General features: G+C 42.6%; 1 protein-coding gene across 1 annotated transcript in view; it reads left to right on the top strand.

Annotated features, from left to right (window-relative positions):
* CUBN (cubilin) overlaps positions 1-27,038 on the top strand; it is a 273,177-nt gene that overhangs the window by 133,658 nt on the left and 112,481 nt on the right. Inside the window, exons 32-36 of the mRNA XM_049626901.1 lie at positions 17,473-17,632; positions 19,369-19,482; positions 21,144-21,254; positions 22,782-22,910; positions 23,927-24,059. Of these exons, the coding sequence (XP_049482858.1) occupies positions 17,473-17,632; positions 19,369-19,482; positions 21,144-21,254; positions 22,782-22,910; positions 23,927-24,059 (647 nt within the window). The remainder of the gene's footprint in view (positions 1-17,472; positions 17,633-19,368; positions 19,483-21,143; positions 21,255-22,781; positions 22,911-23,926; positions 24,060-27,038) is intronic.

Raw genomic sequence — 27,038 nt, 5'->3', positions numbered from 1 at the left:
ACAGTGATAATTAGAAGGAGAAGAGTCAGGGTTGCCTAGGTGTCTCAGTTAGTTAAGCGTCCAACCCCTGATTTCTGCTCAGGTGGTGATCTCATGGTTCATGAGATTGAGTCCCATATCAGGCCCTGCACTGACAGCATGGTGCCTTCTTAGGATTCTCTCTGCCCTTCTCTCTTTGCCTCCCCCCTACTCATGCACTCGCGCCCTCTCTCTCTCTCTCTCTCTCTCCCTAAAAATAAACACATAAACTTGAAAACAGAAAAGAAGGAGAAAAGACAATGGAATGTTATCTTCAGTCTAAAGAAAGAAAATAACTACCAATCAGGAACTTTGTACTCTCCTAAAATAGTCTTTAAGAATGAAGGTTAAATGAAGCATTGAAACCAAAAAGGGATCTTCAGGAGACATTCAAATGGGCCGGAAACAAGTTGTTTACCTCATTGATTTGCTTGCGGTGGGCAATTCTCTACCATTTGCTTCCTTTCCCAAATGTGTTAGTGCCAGGTACAGTATCTTCTCTTCTCTTTGGTAAAGTCCACAACCCATAGAATTTAACTTATGAAAGAGTGTAAACAAAGCCTAGCATGGCTACATTTCCCCCCACTATGGTCATGAATAGAGTTTTCCACCTATATGAGATATAAATACATAGACGGGGTTTTCTCTTAACCACTGCCATATCTCAGCATGCAGCTGGGCTTGACTTAACAAACTGTAGTAGAAGGCAACAGATAGAAGGAAGTAAAACCTCAAATATGAACTGGTCATAGGCATGGAGACAGGAAAATAAACCCAAAAACAGGTGCTGGGAGGAGTTCAGTCTGGCAGATAAGGTAACATACGAAATGTAGTAGTCCAAACAAGTTGTCAAAATGAGGGAATCCCGTGTGAAGGAGTTGAGGTATCCCTTCCAGTGGGCAGATAGAGCATTTGGAAACAGATGCCGCTAATCACCGGAGCAAGACTTACACGTAAAAAGTGAACCACGTCAATAGCATGGTGCCATGGTTAAGAAATCTAACTCTGTGGGGGGGTGGACCTAGAGCTGAGTCTGAATTTTGCCCTTCCCGAGCTGTGTTACCCTGCAGTAACCCAGTCACATATAGATGCAGTTTCTTTAACTGTGACATGGGGATAGTAAGTACCTGTGTCAGATTTGTTGTTGGGATGTTTGAGATCATGTTAAGTGACCTACTATGCATATAGAAAGTTATTGATTCATGCCATCCCTGGTCATAATGATGCTGATGGTGAGTGCCCACAGAGAGGCGTGTGCAATGAGTGCTGGAAGAGGGGACAGCAGGGAATACTAGAAGAAACAGTGAGCTTAAGGGCCAGTGCTTCCCTTCTGGGCCTCAAGGACCTCAGTGAAACAAGAACGCGGTTAGGCATCTTTCTCCTAGCACAGCACCTGACATCTCCTATACCTTGGACTCACTGACTATAGTAATAATCATGAGAAAACAGAAGAGGGGATTCATTTGGATCTGGAAGCCAGGGAAGGTTTCACTTTGGAAATGACGTTTGAGTGGCAGAATTTCACCAGTGGAAATGTGGTGGTGAGACCAGGAGAAGAGGCTTTGGAAAAAGAATAGGGGAAATTGTTCACAGAGGCGTGAATATACACAGATGTGTGGGAATAGGAAAGATGTTGTCCTGGAGTATAGCTATGTGTGGGAGCACACAGAGACCAAGAGTCTATAGAAGACATCGTGAGTGGCCTCAGGACTGGACAAACCCTTTTACACTCTCTGAATCTGAAATTATCCTATAGATAGTATGAGTTGATGAAAGTTTTCTGTAAAACAGAGGAATCATAAACTCAAAACTGTGTTTTATAATGATAATGGGCAGCTGTGTGAAGACTAGGTTGGCAGAGGAAGAGAAAGATGACAACAAGGCTATTTGGGAAGCTATGGAAAAATCAGGGGTGGTGGCCTTGGGCATGGAGAAAAAGAGACGTATTGGAGAACTCATGGTGGTCATATAGTCACTGAAATTTATATGCTAATGACATGGTGGAGGGTGAGGTGGGTGTTAGTGATGAAGAAGTGAAGACTATTCACTTGAAGAACGAGTGAGTGATGACGCTAGAAAGTAAGTGAGTAAAGGGGTAGACATCGTGAGTGTGATTCGGAAACTTTTCAGTTTAGAGGTCTACACTATGTCCCTTACAGAGTTTGACATAAGAATTTAGTGCTCAGGATGGGATCTGAGCTGGATGTGTAGGTATGATTAATTTCTGTAGATCTGGGTAGCTGTTAAGCCACAAAAGTAGGTGTGATCACTTACAGTAGTATTTTCTAAAGAGAAAAAGGCCAAGTAAACTCGTTGGGAAACACCGCCGTTTATGGGGCAAATGGAGAAACAGAGGAAAAGAAGACTGAGAAAGAGCACTCAGAGGCAGGTGGAGAACCAGAGAGAGCGGTAGTATAGAAATGTGGGGCGAAGCCAATTTTAAGAGTGGGTGATCGAAGGTATCAAATCCAGCAGAGGTCAACTAGGAAGAGGATTGGAGCAAAGCTACTGAATTCAGTCTTTGATGACCTCGTAAGGAGCAGGATGGGTGTGCATAGTAGTAGAAGACTCTAGATCACAACAGGTCAGCAGGGGCAGGAATTTCTTAGCTTTTTCCTAAAGTGATGGCAGTGAATGATATAAGGGGATGAAAGGTTGTAACCTACAGGTAAGGCGAGACCAATGGAAAGTGGAAAAGCTTGACCATGTGAAAAAGGCAAGGCACTAGTGGAAGAGGAGCAGCTCAATATAAGAGACAAAGGGAATAATCGATGCAGTCATGTTCAAGGTGGCGATCTGAAGAAGAGACAAAGGGATCCCATAAATTTCATATTTTCAGAATGCGAAATTAAAACACGCGACTGACGCTAAGCCGTATAATTTTTATTTGCAAATTTATTCACACTGAAAATTACAGAAATCACACACAAGATAAGTTATTTTTTTGTTTGCACCATTTATGAATTACCTTTACAAAAAAGATAGAGTAACGCGGAGAAGGACTATTCTGGTAGAGTGGGGTAGAGATCTGCTGTGTGTGGTTGCCAAGTGGACCCAGTTATGGGATAGGAGGCCTGCAGAGCTTGGAACCAGGAGGGCAGTGTCCTGGTGAGGCTGGAAGCTTGGCTGCAAGTTACAGTTAGTTGTCCAGGGGGCTCATGAACGCAAGCATTGAGGCACCAACCATCTATCCTTTACAGCTAGGTGGACACTGGATGTGAAACGTACCCAGCAGTCCAGTATCTTACATAATATCTCTGCAGCTTAAGTTCACACAAAGCCCATCATTCATTCTGGAGAATTCAGATTAATTTCTTGGTCCCGGTGCTGAGACAGAGTCATTAGCAAAGAGAAAAATATTCAGCTGCCAATGATGCTGCCAGGTAATGTTTGTGTTCATGGGATTTTTAATAGAGCCCAAGTGTATTATTAAATACCAAGGTAAATTATGGTTGGATGGGACCAGCCATCGTGTTTTTTAAAACTCCTATAACAGTTTGGATTGTCAGAAGTAGAAATATAAATTTTAACAGACATTATGGCTAATAGTTGCAAACGCATAGATACATAGAATGTTAAGGTTGCAGGAGGAGAGATTAGAGATAATTTACTGCCATATCCCAATTTTTTGTGTGTGGTATTCTTATTTTAAAAATAAGAAAAGTGAAGTCTGGGTGGTCAGCATCAAGACCTGGTAGATGTTAATAGCAGGGCCGGCACTAAAACATAAGCAAGCCTAAAGTAAGAGGTAGTATTCTGGTAAAATGTAAAAATTACAGGCTACACGCAAGGAACCAAATTGCAGACTCGCGGACAGCTGAGAAATCGGGGGAGAAAAAATAAAACTATTTGCATTCTCTTTTGGATGAACCCAGAGCTCATTTGTCAATACGAGGAAAAGTGTTAGGATTCCAGATACGAGGAGGAAGGTGTCTTTGCTTTGGAGGCAGGTGGCCTGGGCTCCATCCACCCGTTCAATCTTCGGTGTCAACCATGCGCCCAACCCTGCTGGGCACTGGTGTCCAGGCATGGCTCCACCACTCCCTCTTTTCATGGCCGGGGGATCTGAGTTTGCCCATTTACAAAATCGAGCGCCTGGGAGACCCACACAGAAACAGGATCCAGTTAGGAGTTGTGTCTGTGGGTGGGAAGAAGAGCACAGGGTGAACATGAAGAAACAGATCCTGAGGGTCCGGTGACGTCAGTGTGGGTTCGTTCTAGAGGTCACAGTCAGATTCGCACAGACTGGCTAAGCTTCGGGTTCTGCCCTGGGGAGCAAGATCTGGCATTGGGAAGAGGTCATCTCCACACTCCACTTGCTGAGCAAAAGAGAGCTCTTCCTGTGGCAGGCCCTGGTCCCCAGCAGTCCTAAAAGGAGGCGGAGTGAGCCCACGGGGAACCCCAAGCCATCCCTCTGGCTTTGTGGAACTGAAGGCAAAATTTAACGAGTAGAAGAAACGAGTGAAAATCTTAAAATGGAACAGTAATACACAGCCTCTATCCTCTTTCATATGACCAACCAACAGCAGTGGTCTTTGTATCCCAAAGGCAGCAGTCTGTTTGGTACACAAATTGCTAATAGATGCAGGGCTGAATAAATGAATGCATGAATTTTGCGGTCCCTATTCCTGCAATTGTCAGTACTTCAGTGGAAAATTGCAGATGACACATTTGGGGATGTGTTGTGCTGAGTTCACTCCCTGGCACAATTATTGATATACGATCTCACTAGTTTGAGCCGCATGAGAACTTAGATAACATTGCAGAAGCCCGTTTTCTAGAATTTCATGCTGCTCTAATGAAAAAAGAGAGAGAAACGGAATTTTCTGACTTCTATTGAAGTGGTGGGCATCGTGGGGAGCTAATCGGAAAGCTCCACTGGCACTCGGGTTTCAGCTAATTTGGTAATATGTTTGCACTTTCCGCTCCGTCCCCTTTGAGTGGCTAGTGTAATTAACCCCAGGCTCTCCTGAATGACACATTGTGAGTATTTCTTGCTAAGGCAGCAGTGGGACCCACTGGTTGGGCATGACTCTGTATGGTCAGCACGCAAATGGCTCCATTATGTTGCCTTTCATGAAGGCTGAGTATTAAAGTGACCTCCAACTGACAGTTAATTGCTTAATTAGAGTCTCTCTTCCGAGCCTTAAATCCACGTAGCTCTGCAAGCTCTTATCGATCTCTGAGAAATGCTGGTGGTAGCTCAGTGCGAGAGAGGGAGAGGTCGGTCCTGCAGCCCCAGCGGGGCCCTGGAGACTCCCGCCTCTGGTTTCAGCATCCTCTTTGCTCAGCACAATGGAATGTCTGCCTTGGGAGAATCAGTCAGAAACAGATAAAAGCAAGCGGAGCACAGTCCAGATCCAGCCTCTGCTTTGGAGAAAATATACATTAGGGCGAACAGAGCCTAGTACAAAAAAAAGGGCACATGATGAGTAACTGTTTTCTTTCTGAAGCTTTTTGCCCCCATCCAGGAGAAAGAAAACAAAGTGCGTGATTTGAAGAAAACCAGATCCCCTCCCCCCACCCAAAGCCACAACGTCTGGTCTGCTCATTGCACAGTTTGTTTCACTGTAAGACCCTGGGTGGAACAGGGCAGACACAGGACGCAGAATCCGTATTTTGCTTGATTTATTTATTTAGTTTTAGATACTACCCATGATGTGTTTCCTTTTAAAACATTGATCTGTTCCAAAACAGACCCAGGAATAATAGAACTCAGTGCTTCAAAGAGAAGATGGAAGCGATTCTTTAAATATTTATTGTTTTACAAATAAATCCATGACAAGAATCCGCCTCTCCCTGCCTCCCTGTCTTCCCTTTCTCCCTCACTTTTCCCCACAGGAAGTTTCATTTCTGTTTCTAGCTGATACTTGAGGACTATCTCTGACGGATTTCTTGAAAATGTTTTATTCTGGGACTTGCCTTTGATAACCTGGCCTTCCAGTGCCAAATTAGTCACCAAGAACGGTGCCAACAATTCACATCTCCAAAGCAAAGACTAACTGAACGGAAGCCACAGTTCTCAATCTGTGGGCACAGGCTTTGTTTTGTTCGGTTTGCATTTCAGCTCAGAATGTCGCTAAATGCTTGTTTATTTGTGAAAACAAAATGAGCTTCTTGGATTTCTTTGCCTATCGACATTTCCGGGGATCTTTGAGTCCCTGCTTGCAACGATGACAAATCGCTAGAGGTTAGAATCTGTAAAAATTGAGGACCGAGTGCAATAATGTAGAACGAAGGAATAGGGGTGATGAAGTCCTGATGTGTGAGATGTGCCACCGTGAATGTCACCTGGTATTTAACCTCAGAGACACCTGGCTGGCAAACACCGCTGACTGAGGAACCCCATGCTTCCTCCCCCTATCCCCCCCACCCTCACCAAAGGCTGCTATAATGAGTAATATTTTCATTTCCTTCCTCACATACACTTATGACTTTAACAACTTGGATATTTTCCTAAGGGATTCCCCTCCCTATCACTGAATATTTCCTCTATCTTGGAACAGTTCCCATTCCAAAATGGGAATTCTGTTAGCAGCTACACCACCATGTGCAGCACGTGAAAATCTTTCAGGGACTCCCATCCTCCAAATTGACTTTTTCCTGCAATGCAGACCGTCTCTTCTGAACCCCAGATATCTTATCCTTTCACCCTGATAATCTTTAAGGCGATCCAGAGCAGTAGACGCGTGTTGCAAGGAGTCAAAAATGAAGTCAAAGAAAGAGGCTGGGTTGAAAACCAAAGTAAGCCGGGGCCCAGGTGAGGGAAGAGGCCATTCTAGACCAGACAGGTTATGGCTTTTTAGACCAGAGAAGGACGAGAAGGGGATTTAGATCTGAACCTAAGAATAAAACTGAGGGGCGCCTGAGTGGCTCAGTCAGTCAAGCGTGGGTTAAGTGCTCAGGTCATGGTCTCCCGGTTCTTGGGTTCCAGCCCCATATTGGGCATTGTGCCTGGAGCCTGCTTTGGATCCTGTGTCTCCCTCTCTTTCTGCCCCTCCCCCGCTCGTGCTCGCGCTCTCTCTCTCTGTCTCTCTCTGTCTCTGTTCTCTCTCAAAAATCAACAAACATTAAAAAAAAAAAGAATAAAACTGAGTTTAGGAATCAGGGATAGAAATCTTAGGGTTATGTATTGGCCCTGGACGCTGTGCCCTTTGTTACACAATGTGCTGTATAAGCCATGCTGGGAATCCCATGCATGTTCAGTGGGATGGAATCCATGACAGGTGCCAACTGTTCTGAAATCCATGGGGGCCCCAAATTCTAAAATGCCACTGTAGGAATGCTTTATTGCAGGTCTAAATAAACGAGACACTTCCATTCTATTTCCTGAGCTCCCATGATTATCTTTCTTGGAGGTAATGGATAAAACTTGATTTTATCTTTTCAGTTGATTTCATGATAATTGATCAGATGTCCAACGGACGGGATTCATTACTGGCTCTATACTACTTAGTATGTGGCTGTGAGCAAGTTCTGTTTTCTGAGCCTCAACTTTACCAAATGTAAAGTAGAATTGTAAGAAAAATTGAATTTTTTAAAAGGTAAAGCATTTAGCATAGTGTCTGGTATAGATAAGTGTTAATTGTTACTCCCAATTTTCCTGCTACTGCTTCTGTTACTACTGAAACCATGTGAAAGGTCTTATCTTTTCAAAAATTGTGAACCGTAGGTACCCAGAACTGGATCCATAATCCATAGTTCTTTGCTGACTACCATCATGAGTTATGAAGGCCAGTCTTATCTTAAAATATTTTTTTAAATCTTAAAACATATAATTTGTTTTCACACGTTCTTCACCATATCATCTCAACGAATTTTATTACTTCATAAATGTGTTATTTTAATACCTTCCAGAAGATTCACAAATGAGTTCAGAAAAAAAAAGGTAGTGGTGCAGAAAATGCCAATAAAAGCATATTCATATACATTTATATCTATTCATATACGTTCATGATTTGTTTTCAGGGAAAGCTCAACTCTGGAGCTCAGACCAAACACTGTCATACTTTGCGGATTATAAAACACACCGTGTGTTTTTGCTTTTGAATTAAAATAGTTTCCTCGTCCTCCAGTTTGTAATAGTTTTAGCCCATGCATATTTAGTTGGTTTATTTCCTCCTCGAGCAAGATGAAACTTAGTAAAACAAGAAAATAAGAGATACAGTAGAAATATTTTCTCACTTCCTCCTCTCCAACTCGATCTGAGGGAATAGATTCCAGTTTCTGGAGATGAAAATACAAACATTACTGAGGAAGCTACTGTTCATTTTTCCCCCTGGGTCATATGCTTCGGGCTGTGCGTGCTGACTATTCCAGTGAGGTGATCATGAGTCATTCCATCAGCCAGAATTTGGATCCGTGGGGAGGGGGCTTGGGGCTCAGGGCTGTGCACTGCATCCGAGTCAGACACCTGTTCTTTCCCTCAAAGCGAAGCATCAGTAATTACTTGTCTTTATTTAGTGCAGTATTTTATATCATTGGGGTATTCAGCTTTCTTGTTGAATCAGATGTTACATTTTATGAAGAGTGCCCCACAGTGGCAGTTGTTTGGAGCCTGAGTTAAAGGGGACACATATTTAGGCAGGGAAAAGTTCAGGCGCCGTGACCAAGGGGAGAGGTGACGAGATGCCACACCCAGAGGAGCCCCTGCGGGAAAGTGGTGGCGTGGGTCCAGGAGATACATCGGAGAGAGAATTGGCAAAACACATAGATCCATTGGATTCGGGAAATATGGGAGAGGTCTGAAAATGTTCACCAAGTGCAAAACCTGCTGTGGGCATTTATGGAGGCAAGAAATGAGGGTGAAGGGGGAATTAGGGGAGGAAAGATGACTTCAGTTTGAGACATCAGTGCTCAAGGTTTGTGGGGCCATACGAGCAGTGTGGTGTCTGGAATGCAGTTGGATAGATAAGCCTGGAGCTCAGAGAGACGTCTGCACTACAGTTGGAGATATTAACCAACTAGCAGATGCCTTGGAGATCTTAAAACAGAACCCATATCTGTTTAACTACATTCTTGTCGGGCTGCAAAGACCAGCTTAAGTGGCATTAATAACCATCTGCCTTAGATACTGCGGCACTGTCATATGAGTAACATATTTTCTTGTCTTTGTATGGAGTTCTTTCCTTACACGTCTGACTGGCTGCACACTTAAACATTTTAAATATATACAGTATTTAAAAGTTTTACGTGCTCCTCATGTTGAATTTCTAAAATACAGGAAAGAAGAACAAAAGAAATTAATGCCATCCATAATTTTGCAATGTAAGGACAAACCCTGAAACATTTTAGCTTATTTCCTACACTTACATACCTATCCATACACACACATGCACACTTACACACACGTACACATAGATAGTTAAGCTAATACCACACATCATTTTGTATCCTACATTTCCCACCTAACACTTAATACGTTTCTCCTCAAAAGTAGTATCCTTGGCTATTTAATCAATTATATAGACATACTAGAATTTCTTTAACCGCTAGCTTATTATTGACCATTTTGATTACTTCTTTATTATCGTAGTGTTATGAAGACCATATTTATATGTGAATCTGACTCGACATTCCCTATTATTGTCTTCATCTAAATGCTCTTTTCTTTAGTGAACACTCTATTATGGAAAATTTTAAGTATATAAAAAAGTATAGACTATATAATACATGTGAAGTGTATAAAGAACAAAGTCATCTCACTGTCCAGACTTGCCAAATTGTAATATTTTCCCATACTTGCTTCAAGTGCTTTTTTTCCCCCCCAAAATAAAGGAATTACTAAAGAGACAGTGAAGTCCCATGTGTCACCCGCACTGACACTATTCCCTATTCTCATCACAGAGGAAACTGCTTATCAGAATTTGGGTTTACAGCGCCCATGGCTATTTTTATACTTTTTCATTTTTTTGTAGTTTTCATATACAGCATATATTATTTTGCAAGTTTTAAAACTTTAAGCAAGGAATACCGCAAATACAATACCCTTCTATTTGCTCTGTTCACTCAACATTCTGTTTTTAACGTTTGTCTACTCTGTAATGCATTTAGATCTAATGCATTCTTTTTTTTAAAATTTTTTTAACGTTTATTTATTTTTGAGACAGACAGAGACAGAGCACGAGCAGGGGAGGGTCAGAGAGAGAGGGAGACACAGAATTGGAAGCAGGCTCCAGGCTCTGAGCCATCAGCCCAGAGCCCGACGCGGGGCTCGAATTCACAGACCACGAGATCGTGACCTGAGTTGAAGTCGGACGCTTAACCGACTGAGCCACCCAGGCGCCCCTAATGCATTCTTTTTGCCATCGTACAATACTCCATTTCATGAGTCTACCACGAGTCGCATGCCCATTCCACTGTGAATGCATGTGCAAATTGCTTCCGATATTCAGCTGTTGCAACTCTTATAGCAATGGACGTTCTTGGACATATTTCCAAATGCAATCATGCAAGAGTTTCCCTAGATTAGACATATTGACGTGGAAGTGCTAGCTTTTACATTTACTCTGCATTGCCAAATCCTACTAGAAATATACGCGTGAGGATTCCCATAATGAATGGGAGAAACTTACCTTCACAGTCATACTATATTCGTTCCACGACACTTCCAATACATTGTCTGACTTGATCTTTACAATGATGAGACAGAGGGAGGGATTCTCCACCCCCATTTGTGAGATGATGGAACGATAACCAGCGGCTTCTGAAGTGCCTTGGCAAGAAAACAAATACCCTCGGTGGACCCAGGACTCAAGTGTTGGGACCTAAGAACAGAACGCTTCCAGGTGTTCTGACCATAAGGTCCCTGTGTTTCCCGGGTGTTTTTGGTCGAAGGTCAGTGTGCTTGCCCTTGGGCTTTAGTTAATCTGATGGAAAATGTGTGTTGCAGTGTCTGTTGCATAGCCTGTCAGCAAAGGCCATGCAACAGAAGGGATATGAACAGTGTGGTTTGAACTAACCATGGATATGGACATCCATTGAGGCTCCACTTGTGGAGTGTTTATGAAGCTGTGTTATGGAGCCGGGAAGGTTTTGTAGGGAAGGTGTTTGGGGAGGAACCCATATTTGAAATCATTGCCTTTCCTCAAAGAGGTCAGGTACTTTGTTATCTCCAAGTCAGCTGGTACATTAATGGATCCTATCACAAATTCCCGAACAGTTTGTGATAGCCGTATTTTCCAAAGAACTAAGGAAGAAACAAAGAAAGAAAACAGGGTAACTGGATTCACTGAGTACTTCTCCTGTGCCAGGCAGCACGTATTACCTCATGGCTCCTTCCTCCATCCCTAGAGGAGCCAACTGTTAAAAGAGAAGTGAAGGTGTCAACACTTAGTCCTCTGTTTCTCCCCTTTGCACACACAGCTCAGTCCACTCAGTTAGTGTCTGTCCATAATTATGTCCAAACAACTCATTAGACCGCCAGCGACCTCCATGTCACTAAGTTCATGAGTAATGTTTGCTCCCTCAGTAGTGCCAGTGGTTGATCACTCCAGGTGAGGAAAAGGAGACTCAGGGGTCTAGGAAACTCATTATTCTCCCCTGATATTTTCAGGGATTTCTATGTAGAGAAATGAGGAGAGAGGAGAAGTGAAGAGAGAAGGAAGGAGGTCAACCAGATGGCTATTTCTTGCCGCGGTTCACATTTTAAGCCCACTGTCTCTTGCTTCTTGTGGCCATTCCCTTTCTCCGTCCCCCTTGTTAAGAGAATATTGGAACTTACACTTTGTTTTTAATTTCTCCAAAATACCACGATCTTGAGGCTCCTTTGTGTAGTAGACTTTGACTAACTCTTTGGAGCACTGGCAGGTGTTTACTGCAAATAGCAGCAGAGCAGTCGAGTTCAAAAGTGATCCTTAAGACTCCATTGTTCATTTCTCTCTCAGTCCCTCATTTCACACCTCCTGCAGTAGTTATCGATTGCTGCATAACAAATATCCCCAGACCCCAATGCCTTAAAACAACAACATTGAACGTTTCTGTGAGCCAAGAATGAGGGTGCCGGGTACCTGGCCCTTTCCTAGCTGGCTCACATAGTCAGCAGGATTCAGGGCTGGAGGCCTCCCTCGTCTCCTCTCCAGGAGGGCCTCTCTGCAGGGTATCTCATAGCACAGCGGCTAGACTCATCAAAGCAGGCAGTGCAGAGTGCAAGAGAAAGAGCTGACGACGTGGAACTGTCCCTCTTTTGTAACCTAGTCATGGAAGTGACATCCCATCACCGTGGCTCTCATCTCTTCATTGGAAGAAGTAAGTCATTAGGTGCAGCCCGCACTCCTGGGCAGGGTGGGGGTGGGGTGATTACACGGGGACATGAATCACTGGGAGCCAGGTCAGAATTGCCCCCACTGCCCCGCTCCCTGCCACCCCGCCCCAACAGTCCCAGCTGGTAATATCCATGGGCTATGCTCCAGCCTCATCCGTGTTGCTGGACAAACCCCTTCTCTCAGGCCTCTTTTTGGTTTTGCTGCAATAGCTTCCTACTTTTATTCGTTTCATACAGAGCAATTTATCCTTCTCTTTGTCTCCCTTTACAAATACAGGCTTATATCTCTCAAGTATGTACTGTGTGCCAGGAAGTGTTGTGAGGGCTTTGTATCTTTGTAATCATTTAATTCTGGTGAACAGTCTGAGCTTTACACTCGTGTCAGTTACACTTATTTCTATCATCAGTAAGTGTACGGGACGGCAGAAGTTCCCTCTCTTTTCGCAAATTACCAGTGCTTAGGACCCTGACCCAGGCCTCTATAAATGTCATCACAAAGGACTGTTAGTCTTGTACCTGAATGGCTCCCCACCCCAATGTCACTTTATGCCGGAGCCGACACGTGTTAACTCTGAAAAAAAAAAAAAAAAAAAAGATTTCTCAGATCTCCTTAAGATATTAAAGCATCAAGTATTAAAATGTTTGTGCAAGTACACAAATGTTTGGCTCAGTTCTAACTTCTGGTTAGAGCTTAGAGTGCGGAGGGTTCCCAAGAGCGTCATAATGTCATGTGTCCTGAATACTCTGGGTTTTGGGGACAGGCTTGATGTCCTCTGCCCACCTTCTGCCTTCCGTGTTCTCTCGCAGTGCTGGCAAAAGATTGGCACTGCCTGTGAGAAGGGCACTGGGCAGTTGTGTGTTTGGCATAAGCCATGTCCTGTGATTAGACCCTCCTCCATTGCCCATTGGGGCCAAAATGTAAAAAGCCTGCCCAGAAAGCAGCCCCAATTGACCTCTTTCCCACTGTGAATAGCCTCTTTTACTCACTGTCATGCCTGCTATGCATTTATACATTCCAATCCATGAGAGGGAGGACAGCTATTTCCTAACTCTGGACTTTCCCTCATTCTTAGTCCTCTGTTCTTAGAGGCCATATACTCTTACCTATGTAATTCATGCACTCATCCATACATCAAATATTTACTGTCTGTTATGTGCCCAAGTCTACTCTCTTAGTCTCCTATTTTCATGTGATAAATATAAGTTTAGGCATTTTGAATGTGTGTGTTTGTATCCGGAAATTTGACAAAACTCTGGGTACTTTGTGAAGGGACCGATTAACTTCTTGTAGAAATTAGGTTATCCCTCGACCAGATATGCCTTTGTTTTTAGAGTCCCAGTAGTTGGAGCTTTCAGGGGTATGGCTACTTTTTCTTTTGTGAATTCAACTTCAAAGTTTTACTAATGTCATCTAGAAATGAGTTAATGGAAATGTACTGGTTTTGCAGGGGGCGGGGGGCGGGTGGTATATTTCTCTGACTTTTACCACTTGAGCAACAGATCAGAAAACCAATTCTCAGGCCTAGCAAACTCTTGGCAGTAGACTTAAGTAAGAATTATATATCTGTAAGTTATGTGACTGTTATATGTGTCTCCAATAGTAATATAATTTGCTAGGTCTGCCTTGGGAACTAAATGGAAATAAGGGGAAATGCATATTGACAATTTCCATGACTTTAGAATTTTAAATAAATGGGATCAAGGTTTCTCATATTTTCTTCCTTGCAGTTTTTTTTCTTATAATTTTATAAATTAAAAGTTAAATTGATTTGGGGATGCCTGGGCGGCTCAGTCGGTTAAGCATCTGACTCTTGATTTCGGTTCAAGTCATGATCTCATGGTTATCAGGTCAAGCGCCACGTCAGACTCTGCGCTGAGCACGGAGCCCAGATTAAGATTCTCCCTCCCTCTCTCTCTGCCCTTCTCCCCCACTCTCTCTTTCTCTCTCCCTCTCAAAAAAAAAAAGTTAAATTTATTTGGTATTACAAGAGTTAGGAACCATCTAAAATAAAAGAATTGCTATTCTTAAACTATTAAAAAATCAGTTGTTTCCTTGTTAATCTGAGGTCTTGCACTTTCATAAAGCAACAACTGGATATATATATCTTAATAACTATCACCAGCATTTTAAAGAGAAGTGACAAGATATAATAGAATTTGGAGACAGGGGACGTAAGCTCCTGCCTCTACTCACTGTGTGTACGAACTCGGATTAGTCACTAGTTTACACTGGATGAGGCAATACTTTAATAGCTAGCACACTAAGTCTCATTTTCTTCATGCAAACAAAAAAATCACATGGTGTTGAGGACTAGATTAGGATGTTTCTGATGGTCCTTATAAAATTACAACGTGCTAATCAAATGTAGTGTTTCAGTGGTATATAATTTTGATTCAGGGACATCTGGAAACCTTCTACCTCAGATCCACTTCCTGAAAAGCAATGCTCCAGCCGTATGAACTGCAACCAAGGCCCTTTGATTCCAGGGTCCCTGGGGGAGGGAGGTCTGAGAAACTCATAGACATCCTGGAAGATGTGCCCATTCAAAGGATCCCCCGGGAAATGGCTCATTCTTATGACTTTCTGAACCATTTAGCCCTAAATTTCTACCTTACTTTTTTGCCTTAAGAGGATTGCAGCCATTTAGAAAAGAAGGAACAATAACTACTTACTCACTAGGCCTCTGAGTTTGGGGAGAAATAAAGGAGACTAAAAGAGTCCTGCCTTTGTGAGTGTACGGACTTGTAAAAATCCTCTTTGTGTATGTGTTGTTTTTGTTGGTGGTATTTTTTTGGTGGGGGAGTCTGTATACCTCACAGAACCCCGGTGTTCTGCTGAAGTATAAGAAATGCTGTGCTAAACAAACACATCACCCCAAGAGAAGCAAATAGTCTCGTGTGGATAGTCTTGACCAAGAGTCAATTGGCATATTCTCTAGACTCCCAAGGCGTTCTAGGAAGGTATTCTTTAAAGCAAGACAGTATTAACATTACTGAACTCTAAGGATGTTATAGCTGTATCACCTTCGGAAAGTATAAAGCCAAGTATACCAAAAATAATGTCTTGGATTAAAACAATGCTGGTAACATTTGAGAGTAGGTTGAAGTATAAATGTAGTAACGAGGTTTTGTAATCTTGATTTATACACTGTTTTTTTTAAAGTTTTTATTTATTTTTGAGTAAAATAAATTTTTACTCGAGGAAAGAGAGCGTGAGTGGGGAAAGGGACAGAGAGAGAGGGAGACACAGAATCCAAAGCCAGCTCCAGGCTCCGAGCTGTCAGCACAGAGCCCAATGTGGGCTCAAACCCATAAACCATGAGATCACGACCTGAGCCAAAGTTGAATGCTTGACCAACTGAGCCACGTAGGCGCCCCTTGATTTATACATTGTTTTGACTATTATTGATGGTGTTCAACGTGTTCAATAGAAGCAGTCATACTAGATTGAAAACTATAATTTGACTTGGTTAAGAAAATGTAACTGAGTTTGTAATCAATCTTTAAATGTTAAATAGAGGCCGGGGCGCCTGGGTGGCTCAGTCTGTTGAGCAGCCGACTTTGGCTCAGGTCATGATCTCACGGTTTGTGAGTTCGAGCCCCGCATTGGGCTCTGTGCTGACATCTCAGAGCCTGGCGCCTGCTTCTGATTCTATGTCTCCCTCTCTTTCTGCCCCTCCCCCACTCATGCTCTGTCTCCCTCTGTCTCAGAAATAAATAAACATTAAAAAAAATTTTTGAAAAAAATGTTAAATAAAAATCAGTTTTAAGGTTTTATTTATTGGACCTGTGGATTTAAAATACGAACATTAAATAAAGCAATGAAAAAGAAAAAAGAAAGAAATGGTGTTCTAGAACCACATTTATTTAAAGTTCAGTATTGTAAAAGTTTTAGCCCCTCAGTAGAGAGTTAAACATCTTATTGATGTTTGATTCATGTGCTTATGATGAACTAAACTGAGAATTGCCTCCCACTCATACTTATGTGCTAGAGAGAACAGTGATTATAATCCTCACTAGATATTTTAAAATAATTTGTGTGAACTTTCTTTGCGTCAAATCCCCGAACTTTCTATTTTTTTCCCCAAGTGTTTCTTATGAAATATAAATGACAGTTTATCTTGGGTGAAACAGCCGTATCCTAACTTCGTATTTTAATCCCACTCTGGTAGTTGACAGTTGATCCTATCCTGCTTAATTGGTATCTTGCATTAGACAATATGAGAGTTTCAATTCTGAATTTTAGAATCTAGTTGTCTGGTTTAACATGAGCTGCTCCCTCTTAGGAATTGTGGAAGTCGGCCACACAATTTTGTCTCTGTGTAGCAATTGTCTTCTTAAAAATGGAGGACAATTGGGGAAAAGGAAATGGATAGTGTGCGTGAAGGTCTGAACCAGTTGCTGGCAGAGGGTGAGCACTAAATGAATGGTTGCTATTCTTGTTATCATCCAAAGAAAAGGAATTCACTTCCCCCATTTATACATAACTGTGTTAAAAACTGCACACCAGACACACCGAGTTCCGAGGAAATTAACCAAGTTTCAATTTCACAAACCCATCCAGTGATTTGGGTACATGTAATGTCAACTCTATTCCATCAGTACGTCTGGAGGGTCAGCTAAGTCCCAACATAGCCCTGGGCAGACATAGAACCTAGTACCTTTTTTTTTTTAATTAAGTAGATAATTTTCTGAGTTAGGCTCACTCACTATATCATTTGAAAGAACTCCGCCAATATTCTTCCTTCTTGACCACTATCCTATGGAAAGCAAAAAGTTATGGCAAAGGTTGGGTTTCTGAAAACAAATGGTTACTCCTCCTTCTTCCTCACCTATTTGTTCCTATCTTGATTCTTGCCTCAAACATTTCAGTACATGTTGTGGGCATGGCACTTAATGTGATGCGCCGAGGTCAGGGGAGGGAGGAGGGCTGTGAAAGTAAAATATCCAGGGATGTAATTATGGGCTCCGGCAGAGGAACTCCCACTGGAATCCATATAAGTTCCCTAGACATAACCAATGATTCAGACACTCTCATGGGCTATTTGACGAGACAATGACATAAAGCACTAGATCCGGTGAATGTATTGCTTTCCACCAGCTCACCAATGTGTACATAGCCCATGGACCGTGGGCCCCATAGATGTAAATCTGAAGTTCTGAACTATTAACCCTGTTGTCTTAATTTGTAGGCATATGATGGCATAAGCCCCACAACTGCCCGCCTTGCCAGAACGTGTGGAAGACAGCCGCTGGCTAGCCCCATCGTTTCTTCAGGAAATAGCCTCTTGTTGCGATTTCAGTCTGGCCCTTCCAGACAGAGCAGGGGCTTCCGAGCTCACTTCAGCCAAGGCAAGTGCCGCGTGTCTCTGTGTGTGTCCCTGAGGTACCCGCTGTCTGTTCTGGAGTGCCCTTCCTGGTGCCGCAAAAAAAAGGAGGCCAGTGCTCAGAAATCGGTCCCAGCTTTGTACTTAACAGGCGACAATTTAAATAGAGCAAAGGAACTACGATTTGCAATTATTCCACCTGTTGATCCTTTAAGTTTACGATCGTCTAACAGGTGACGCCGACTTCCTTTGGATCTGTGTGTCTCTCAAACGAGCTTTCAGAATGATATTTCAGAGCATTTTTAATACTAGGGTCACCGTAACAAAGTGTTTCTCCATATTTGTTCATGAGTAGATAAATTATCTAGCATTTGTCCAGGATTTTCTTCTGGGACAATTATAAATCACAAGGCTTGCGTGCAATGTAGAGTCTGGTGGTAACTAACCCTTGAGGTAGTGGTGCCCTGAATCCTGCTCTTGTCCACCTGAGGAATCGGTGTTGTTTTCCGCTGTTTTTGTTCTTAACTCACCACTTCTCAGTTCATCCTTCTAGACTTTTTCACCGTTGCCTTTCATCCGGCCGTTCCTGAAGGTGAATCCTTTATTCCCATGTCAGGGATAGAGCCCAAGGTGGAAGGAGTTGTTGGCCAGCTTCAGTTTGCCTCTGACTTTTACTCAGATCGTCCTTGTCATTTCAAATACGGGTGGTCTGTTTAGTCGTTGGTCTGTTTGGAGCTTGCCTGTATCCTACAGCAAAGAGCCCTGGCTAGGGATGTTTTCTGGGTCGGGGTCTCTCAAAGATGCATTGTAGACTTGGGAGCAAGACAGAGTGCATGAATCAGCCACTCTGCAAAGAAAAGAATAGTTTCCTAATGCATTTCATTTTTCATTTAATTAATTACTTATGGTTTGCTTCAGAGTAAACGATGTCCCCAGGAGGTCTCTTCTGGATTATTACAAAGCCTCCTCCCGCTCACCCACCCTTTCCCCATCTTCCTCCAAAGTCAGCTCCCAAAAACCCCACTCCAGCCATGCCCTTGTGTGCCCCGTGAATCTGTCCCGGCTCTTCATCGCATGGAGAATGGAGCCCCAAATTCCTCCAGATGTTACCCAAGGGTCCCGGAACCTTCCCCAGTCTTTTTTTCCCCCCAACACCCTTCAGGAGCCCCATACTTTAGCCAAGTCTGCACAGTCGCAGGCCTGACCCTCCTCTGTGTCTCTTGCTGGACTATCCTTCCTCAGCCCTACTTCCTCCTCCAGCCGCTCTCCTCCGGGAGACACCCCTTACCCTCCCCAGCTGGCCAGACTCTCCTGTCTGCACCGCCACAGAGTTTTGCGTTTCTCTGATAACACACAGCCATCCTATGCACTCTTGTTCAATTGACTATTTATTTTCCAAACAATAAATAAATGAAGTTGCTCAGAAACAGATTATCCCTATACCTCTAATTTATGAGCGGGCAGAGTAAGTGGACCCATACTAGAGTTTTGTTTCAGTGGCTCAAGCAGTTCATAGCCACTTCATCTTTTGTCCTCTGCCCCTCCCCACTTCCTGTAATTGAAGAATATTGTTATAAACGTACGGTGCATTTCCATTTTCTCATGGTTTATGTGCAGCTTCCTTGGCAGAGTACTTCCTGGGCGTGTGTTTCAGAAATAGGAAAACATCATTTGCGTTTTTACTCATCAAATAATTGTTTTGTGCGGTCAGTAGAAGTCAAAAGTATCTGACGTGCGTGTGTGTGTGTTTGTGTTCCTCAGCCTGTGGGGGCTACATCCTTACCGACTCATCCGATACTATATCCTCTCCATTGTTCCCTGCCAAGTATCCACACAATCAGAACTGCAGCTGGATAATTCAAGCTCAGCCTCCATGTAAGTAACAAAAAAGAAAAAAGGAAAGGAATCCAGGATGGATGGTGTCTGTGGGAAAGTCCATCTATGACTAATGTTCCCGTCTCCTCAATGGTAACAATTGATGGCCTTCCTCTTCTTTTTTTGGAAGTCCCCATTCCTGATGTGCACAAGAACGGGCACTTCCTAATCTGATAGGAAAGTAATTTTGACTGTTTATTCTTAAGTAAAAAAAAAAAAAAATTTAAGGTTCAAGGCCTAACAGAGGAAAAAGAAAAAAACAAAAACCTGTAACCTTGCTGTATTGACAGGCACGTGAAATTGGGGATAAGCAAAAATAACTGATAAATAGTTTTTGACACATGTGCCTTGAGTGTGGTAGATATTCGGGACAGTTGCCAAATGACTAAATGATGAATAAGAACCACAAACTGAAAAATTAATAACTCATAGTTTGGGAATGTGATGCCATAAGCATATCGATCTTCAATCAAAGTGGAAGCTGATTATAAAACCCGGCCTCTCGTGCAATGCGTGTATTACAAAAAATTCTAGCACACGGCCTGGAAGAAACACTAAGTGAGTGTTTACATAATTTTCTTTTTAGAATTCTAGAATCATATTTTTTTGACCTGGTAATAACCTGGTGGTAAGAATTACTGTCCACAGTTTCCAGACAGAGAAAAGGAAGAGACCTCTCAGGACTCAAAGCAAAATGATTGCAAAGAGGGTGATCCCGGGGCCATCACGCATGTTTCAGAGGGGCCCTGCCCTTCCTTGAGGTATTCGGGAAAAATTTATGATTTCAGCCATAATGTAGGAAAGGCATTAAGTTCTTTACTCTGCTTTACGATTAATCACTTTTGTGACAATAAGCAAATCCACTTAAGCCAGCGAGGCCCCATTAGCTAATCTAAAAAATGATAAGTTTGACTTCAATATTTTCTAACACTTCAATATTTTCTGACTAGGGATGTTAAGAGGTAACAAAAGAATATGTTTATTACCATGCATATGATTGGGGTCTTGGCGAAGTAATCCTTAGCCAAAGAAAGTTGCCAGCTGGCCAGAAACTAAGCCTTCGATAAGGAGCCCCCTGCCTTGAGCTGAGCGGTTTTGCATGTAAGGATAATTTCTAATGAGTTGTAAAGCATTTAGATGAAAGATCTCACTGGTTCAAAGACAGATCCTATTCTGAAGATTAGGGACCCTGGATGAATAGCAAAAGAAAAAACACACCCAGGCACTTGCTGTTTTGCAAGTAATTCAAAGCTTTCTTTATAAATGACTCCAAACCTCTAGGGTCCTGGCTCTGGGCTTCAGGTAAAACTAAGAGAGCTAGGCTGTGCGTGCCAGGGGGGTAGGAGCATCTCATTTACAAGTCACTAAACTAGTCAGCCAGCAATGGCTGATGCAAAAAGTGTAAAGACCGTATATTCCGACAAGCACTCCACGTGGTCTCCGTGGAATGAACATACCCCAGGGCCCTCTTATTTACCACCATCAGCATTTCAGATTCTGGAAGCACTTTCAAAAAACATTGATTCTGTCGCTCTTCAGAGGAGCCAAATGCGTCGCTTCCCTGCTGGAGAACCTGCAAAGGAATTGATCAAAGGATAAACCTCGCTCCCTGTATGTTTTGTTTGCCAGGGCTCTCTTAGTCCTCTCTCCTTCTCTTGCAGTCAATCACATCACCCTCTCCTTCAGCCACTTTGGACTTGAAAGCACTGCAATGTGTACACAAGACTTTTTAGAAATTTTGGATGGCAAGTATGATGACGCACCCCTCCGAGGTACCGCAGCGCTCACGCACTCGTCTGTGGCCCTGACTGGGTCGTATTTATATATTTACCTACGGATATGCTGTTATTGGAGGTTGGAATGGTTCCAACAGATAGGAAGAGCAATATAAGCCAAGTAAAGAGAGTGAGAGGGTAGGATAGCAAGAGTGAAGGTGGGGCTCAAGAAACACAGCTTGTTCACACTCAAGGACATGAACAGTTTATGTATTTTTTCTTTTAATTTAAAAGTTGCAACTGCTTTAGAGAGCAATGAAATTCAGTCCGTCCTGGCATTAGATAGCATTCCGTGAGAAATTTCTTGTTAGTATATGACCAGTTCTTATATTCGAATTGAGCATGGTCCTCTGGTTTTGTCCTCAGTAGAAGCATTGGGGGAAGGAAGGAAGGAAGGAAGGAAGGAAGGAAGGAGTGAAGGGAGGAAGAAGGGAAGGAAAGAAGGAAGGAGGGAAGGAAGGAGGAGGGAAGGGAGGAGAGAAGGAAGGAAGGAAGGAAGGAAGGAAGGAAGGAAGAAGGTAAGGGAGGAAAGAAGGAAGGAAGGAAGGAATAACTAAATAAACAAAGCAAAAAATACAGCAACAAACACACACATGGGAATTCTGATTGCAGGACATCCCGGTGAAATTAAAGAATGCTGCTATCTAGTTTCTGAAATATCTTCAAGTAAAATCATCTCAGGTTATTTAAACTTTCTCCATGAGGTAGTCATCTTTGAGCTTTGGCATACAAGTTTCTTATCCTGCACTAGAAGACAAACTCCATCAGAGGAGGGACTTTGTTTTGCTGGTTGCTCTATTTCCAGGGCCCAGAGCAGAGCCTGGGACAGTAGTGGGCAATTGATTCCTCTCTGCTCTATGCGGTCCTGATCGCATTGCTTGGGATGTTTATCTGTAAGCATTTGACCAAGGATGAAGGGATATTATTTAACAGACACTTACATAGCACTTCACTTGTGCTGAGTGCTATTCTAAGAACTTTATAAATAGCAACTTGGTCAATCCTCATACCCTTATGATAGAGGTTTCATTACTATTGATAGTCTCTTTTCTCCAGTGGGGAAACTGAGGCACAGAGAACGTCAGTGACTTATCTCAGGTCGCGCCTCTAGCAAATGGCAGTGCTAGGAGTTGAATCCATGTATTCTGGCTCCAGCATCCACACATTTATTTTTTGGCCATAATGCTTTGCTTTGAAGCATTAGTGCATTTACTTGCGCAGGTCCATACTTGGCTAGAGATTTTAGCATTCGTTCCGCTTGGAGCCAGGTTGTCTACATCTTTCTTACCTCCCCCTGATATTCTTCAATGTTTATAAATCATATCTCCTATGCTTGTCTTTATAGTTTATATTTAACTCTCAGGCACTGTCCCAAACACCGACCCTGCCTTAAATTCTCCAAATAGTGACTTCTGCTTTTTGCTTCCATCTCCTGTGGTTCTAATAAATGCACATTTACTAGAAGTGACAGTCTGTGCCATGTGCCACGTGATCGCTCGTTCTTTTTGTCCTTTTCCTATCCAGGCCGCTACTGTGGTGCCTCCATGCCGCATCCCATCACTTCCTTTAGCAATGCTCTGACGCTGAGGTTTGTCTCAGATTCTAGAGTGAATTCCGAGGGTTTCCATGCTACGTACGCCGCGTCATCATCAGGTAAGAGGAGTCAGCAAATGGCATTACTGGGTTAAGAGGGATGTGATAGAAAGCCTCAGTTTGTTATTTGGGACTGCCGTATCTTCGGAATTGGGAGCCATTTCCCTGAGCCTACCTCTGGGACGAACCTCTCCGTCTTCCAGTTGAGGTTAACCTCCTTGTAAATTCTAACAGTAGTAAACTCTGTGTGGCGTCCTCTTTATCCGCTCATCCACTGGCGGACGCTTGGGGTACTTCCTTACCTTGGCTCTTGCGGCTCATGCTGATAGTGAGCTCCGGGAGTGGGGAGGATGGGTTGGGATGATGTCGGAATGGCCAGCGTGCTCGCTCCTTCGTGACATGTCTGTTAAGCCAGCCCCTGACTGGCAGTGTCCGTCGACATCTCTTCTGAATGGACAGCTGCTGTTCTCCAGTCTCCCTGGCCTCACAGCTGGGCTCAGGCCGGTCTGGGTATTGTCACTGGTGGCAGGATGGATGGTGGCATGGTGGGAGGAGGGGAGGGAGGAGTCACCGGTACTGGGTCTGTCGGCCAGGGGTGTGCTGTTTGTCAGCTGCCAGCTTCCTGGTTATTGGCAGTTAAAAGCACAAAACACCTAGAAGATGTGTGTGTGTGTGTGTGTGTGTGTGTGTGTGTGTGTGTTCTCTTGAGAGACAAAAGCTGGAACATTGCCTTCTTTTCAGGGCCAGTGTTGAAAATCATCCTGGCCAGAAACAGTGAGTGGTTGTGGAGTTCAAATAAGTCTTTTATTACGTGAAGTTATAGTTTGCAGCAAGAAATGGCTTTGAGAAGAGAAACGACAGAGATTCCTTCTGATCTACCATATCCTGTGGCTTATTTTCAGTCTTCATAATCTTTTCCTTATTGTATATGACATGGATTGTTTTTTCATTGGAAATGGAAATAGGATATCTTTTGATCCTGCTAACAGCTCCGGTAGAGTTATTTCTCCTTGCCCTTATGGTATCTTATATTCGATCTTCACTCTGGCACTCACTTTGTTTCTCTTTTCTTCCAGCTTGTGGTGGAACCTTCCACATGGCTGAAGGCATCTTCAACAGCCCTGGCTACCCGGAAGTTTATCCCTCTAACGTGGAATGTGTCTGGAACATTGTCAGTTCCCCTGGCAACCGGCTCCAGCTGTCTTTTATGTAAATCCCTTTTTTTTTTATTGTGTATTGTTTCAGTGTGAATAAATCTGCAGGAAGGAAGCACGGTTACTAATAGAATGGACAACTAATAGCATGTGTCCAAGCAACTGTTAGAGAACATGGTGGGAACTTTAAGAAGACTCTTTCCAAATTTCCTCTGTTTAGTCATAGTTTGGGTTATAAATGGTATTAAAATTCTTGAGAATGGTTCTAGAACGCTGCCTAACATTATGAGAAAGATATGCCTAAACTCTTAGTGCACTAATTTGTGGAATGTTTATTTTCAGAGAACAGTAGCTGTATCTTTTTCTGAATCAGACACATTTAGAATCTTCCAGAGAAATACTAACCTTCTTTCTTCCAGCAGGAATCCCCATCACAATCAAGCCTTCCTTACCCCGTATACCATGTCTCTACCCCAATCCACCTTACCCTTCTACTCCATCCAGAAGAATAATTTTGGAAGTTTTTAGGAACTTAGTGGTTGGTTTGTACAATCACTGGCATGTTCCTCATTAAACTATGGATATGGAATTAATAGTAGGATCCTGCCACATTCAGAGTGGTCTTAGATTACATTAAATAACAATAATGTGCTTTTCCTAGAAGTGGATAGTGAAAAGCACATGGTAAGAGACATAAGACTTTTTCATCCATCAGTAGACAAGTACCTGTGACGCGCCAAACCAGTGGTAGACAAACACCACTTAACAAACACCGAGCGAAAAGATTTCAGTGTTTACATTGCCGCTTTAAATGAAAAGTTATTTGTTATATCATATTCCACATTATTGGGCATTGTTTGGGATTGCTAATTCCGTTTTTGAAGAGAATAGAACAATTTCGCGTAGAGAGCAGAGGATTGTTCTGAGGACACCGGCCTGTTTATTCAAAAGTCTTGTCCCTTGTCCTCGAGGAGCCGTACTGCGCATCAAGAAAGGATTTAAATGAAAGAACAGTCCCATTTGTGGGCCATGTTCAGACATCTGAAGTTGCTTTCTTTCAGTCCATCAATCAGACAGTGCTCTTCAGGGAACAAGTGGCATTGTGTTAAAACAAAGACACCCGCTGAGTGCCTGAAAGGCAAAGCAAGGTTAAGCTGCCACATGGGAAAGAAATTTTTGTTTGCTTTTGTCTTTGCTAAAAGCTCAAAGTTCTTTGGAGGGGGGGGGGTTCTCTCTCTCTCTAATTTTTACCTGATACATATGTCTTCCTTTCTTCAACAAATATGTGTAAGCCCCTACTGTGTGCTCACATAGTTAGCACATGTTACTCCCATGCCCAATGCTTTATATACAATGATGAATAAAACATGATTGTTGTTCTTGTGGTAAAGCCCAAAGTCCTTCCCATGGCTTACGAGGCCTCATAACTGCCAAATGAATGGGCTTCTTTTTTGGTCTTTTTCCTTTTAGTCTCTACCATACTCACATTATTGACTAATCTGACATTCCGTGGGTGCCAGGAATGGGCCAGGTAAGGGAATGTTTAAGATAGACATCCCATTTCTTGATGAGTTACTAATAAATTCAGGCCAAGAAGTTATTTATTTAAACCTAAAGAGATCCATTCCATCTACAGGACCACCGTTAAAGATGTCAAATGTCAAATGTGTAGCACAAGGTTGATGCATACCAGATGCTCAGCGCATGTTAAGTGATCTCACTCTGCCTTTTCTAAAATACCTTGTGTGGCATTTCACAGTTAAATAAGGGCGATGCTGAGCTCTTTCTAGAAGATAGGAGATAAACACAAAATGCTGGTTCATCCACTTCACTAAATCCCAGTTATCATATAGGCAAATCTTAACGACTCAGCCTTTTCCTTTCTCATCCATAAGAAGTTAATTTTGGTTATTTTGTGTTACTTGCTTGAGTTTTCTTTGTAAAACAAATTTTGTAGAATGCAAGATGTTCCTCTTTATGTAGAGGATAATGAGAAGGGCTTTATGGCAAGGCCTGTGAGTTATTTCTGCCCTGGTCTAAACTGTATCCAGATGGGTGCTTGGAAACATTCCCTGGGGTTGTGTGAGAAGCATATGGAATACGTCAAGTTCAAAATCATGGGGTTTGGATTGTGGACCCTGTGGTGAAATTGAATAGGGAGAAAAACTGGAGAAATTATGGTTGAATCTGTAACGAAAAGGAGGAGGGAGAAATAGAATCTAAAAAGGAGTTTTTTTGTAAAACAGATATTTAAAGGAATTAACAGAAAATATATTTTATGCTTGCAGAGTACTTTTAGAAAGTGACTGATCTTGGTTCAAGAATCAAAATGGGATAATGAGAAACAGCGATTGTACTATTTTTGTTCCACATCATATTTTTACTAACAGATTTCAGCCAAAGTATTTGGAAAGAGGGTAGATTTGCTTATAAAATGTACCGGCCTAAAACAAAGACTTCCAAGAAAACAATAAGCTTTTTTAGAAGTTTAATTTGACTCTTATAGGCATCATCCTGCCATCATTTCTGATCAAATGTCTTTTCTGTAATTTGGCACTGATGGCACCAGTATGGCACTCAAACAGAAAAGACCTCCACTTAGTAATCTCCTGGACCGTTGGACCTTACTGAAATGTACACACCAGTCACCTGGGATCTTGCGAAAATCCACATTCTGATTTAGTTGGTTGGTGGGTTCCGATTCTTCATTTCAGCAAGTTCTCACGCAGTGCGGGTGCTGCTGGACCACAGATTGCCTTTAGTAGAAAGGTTTAGATTCAATTTCATGTAAACCACCTGCTGAGGAAAATGATCTCTTTCTTCTCTTCTTACTTTCGGGGAAGCAAACCCAAAACCAAACAGTTTTAGCATATTTCACATTGTTGATGATATTATGGGTAATAACACCGAGCCTGAATTTAAGTGCTAAACATGGCAGTCATCCTAAAGATGGATTCAGAATGATTCCTTGCCAGAAATGATTGTGGATAGAAGCTTTGTATTACAAAGAATGAATTGTCAAGCAAGACAATGG

This window comes from Panthera uncia, chromosome B4, assembly GCF_023721935.1.
Source record: "Panthera uncia isolate 11264 chromosome B4, Puncia_PCG_1.0, whole genome shotgun sequence".
Lineage (NCBI taxonomy): Eukaryota > Metazoa > Chordata > Mammalia > Carnivora > Felidae > Panthera > Panthera uncia.
The sequence above is the reverse complement of the archived record's forward strand: the minus strand, read 5'-3'. Positions and strand labels throughout refer to the sequence as shown.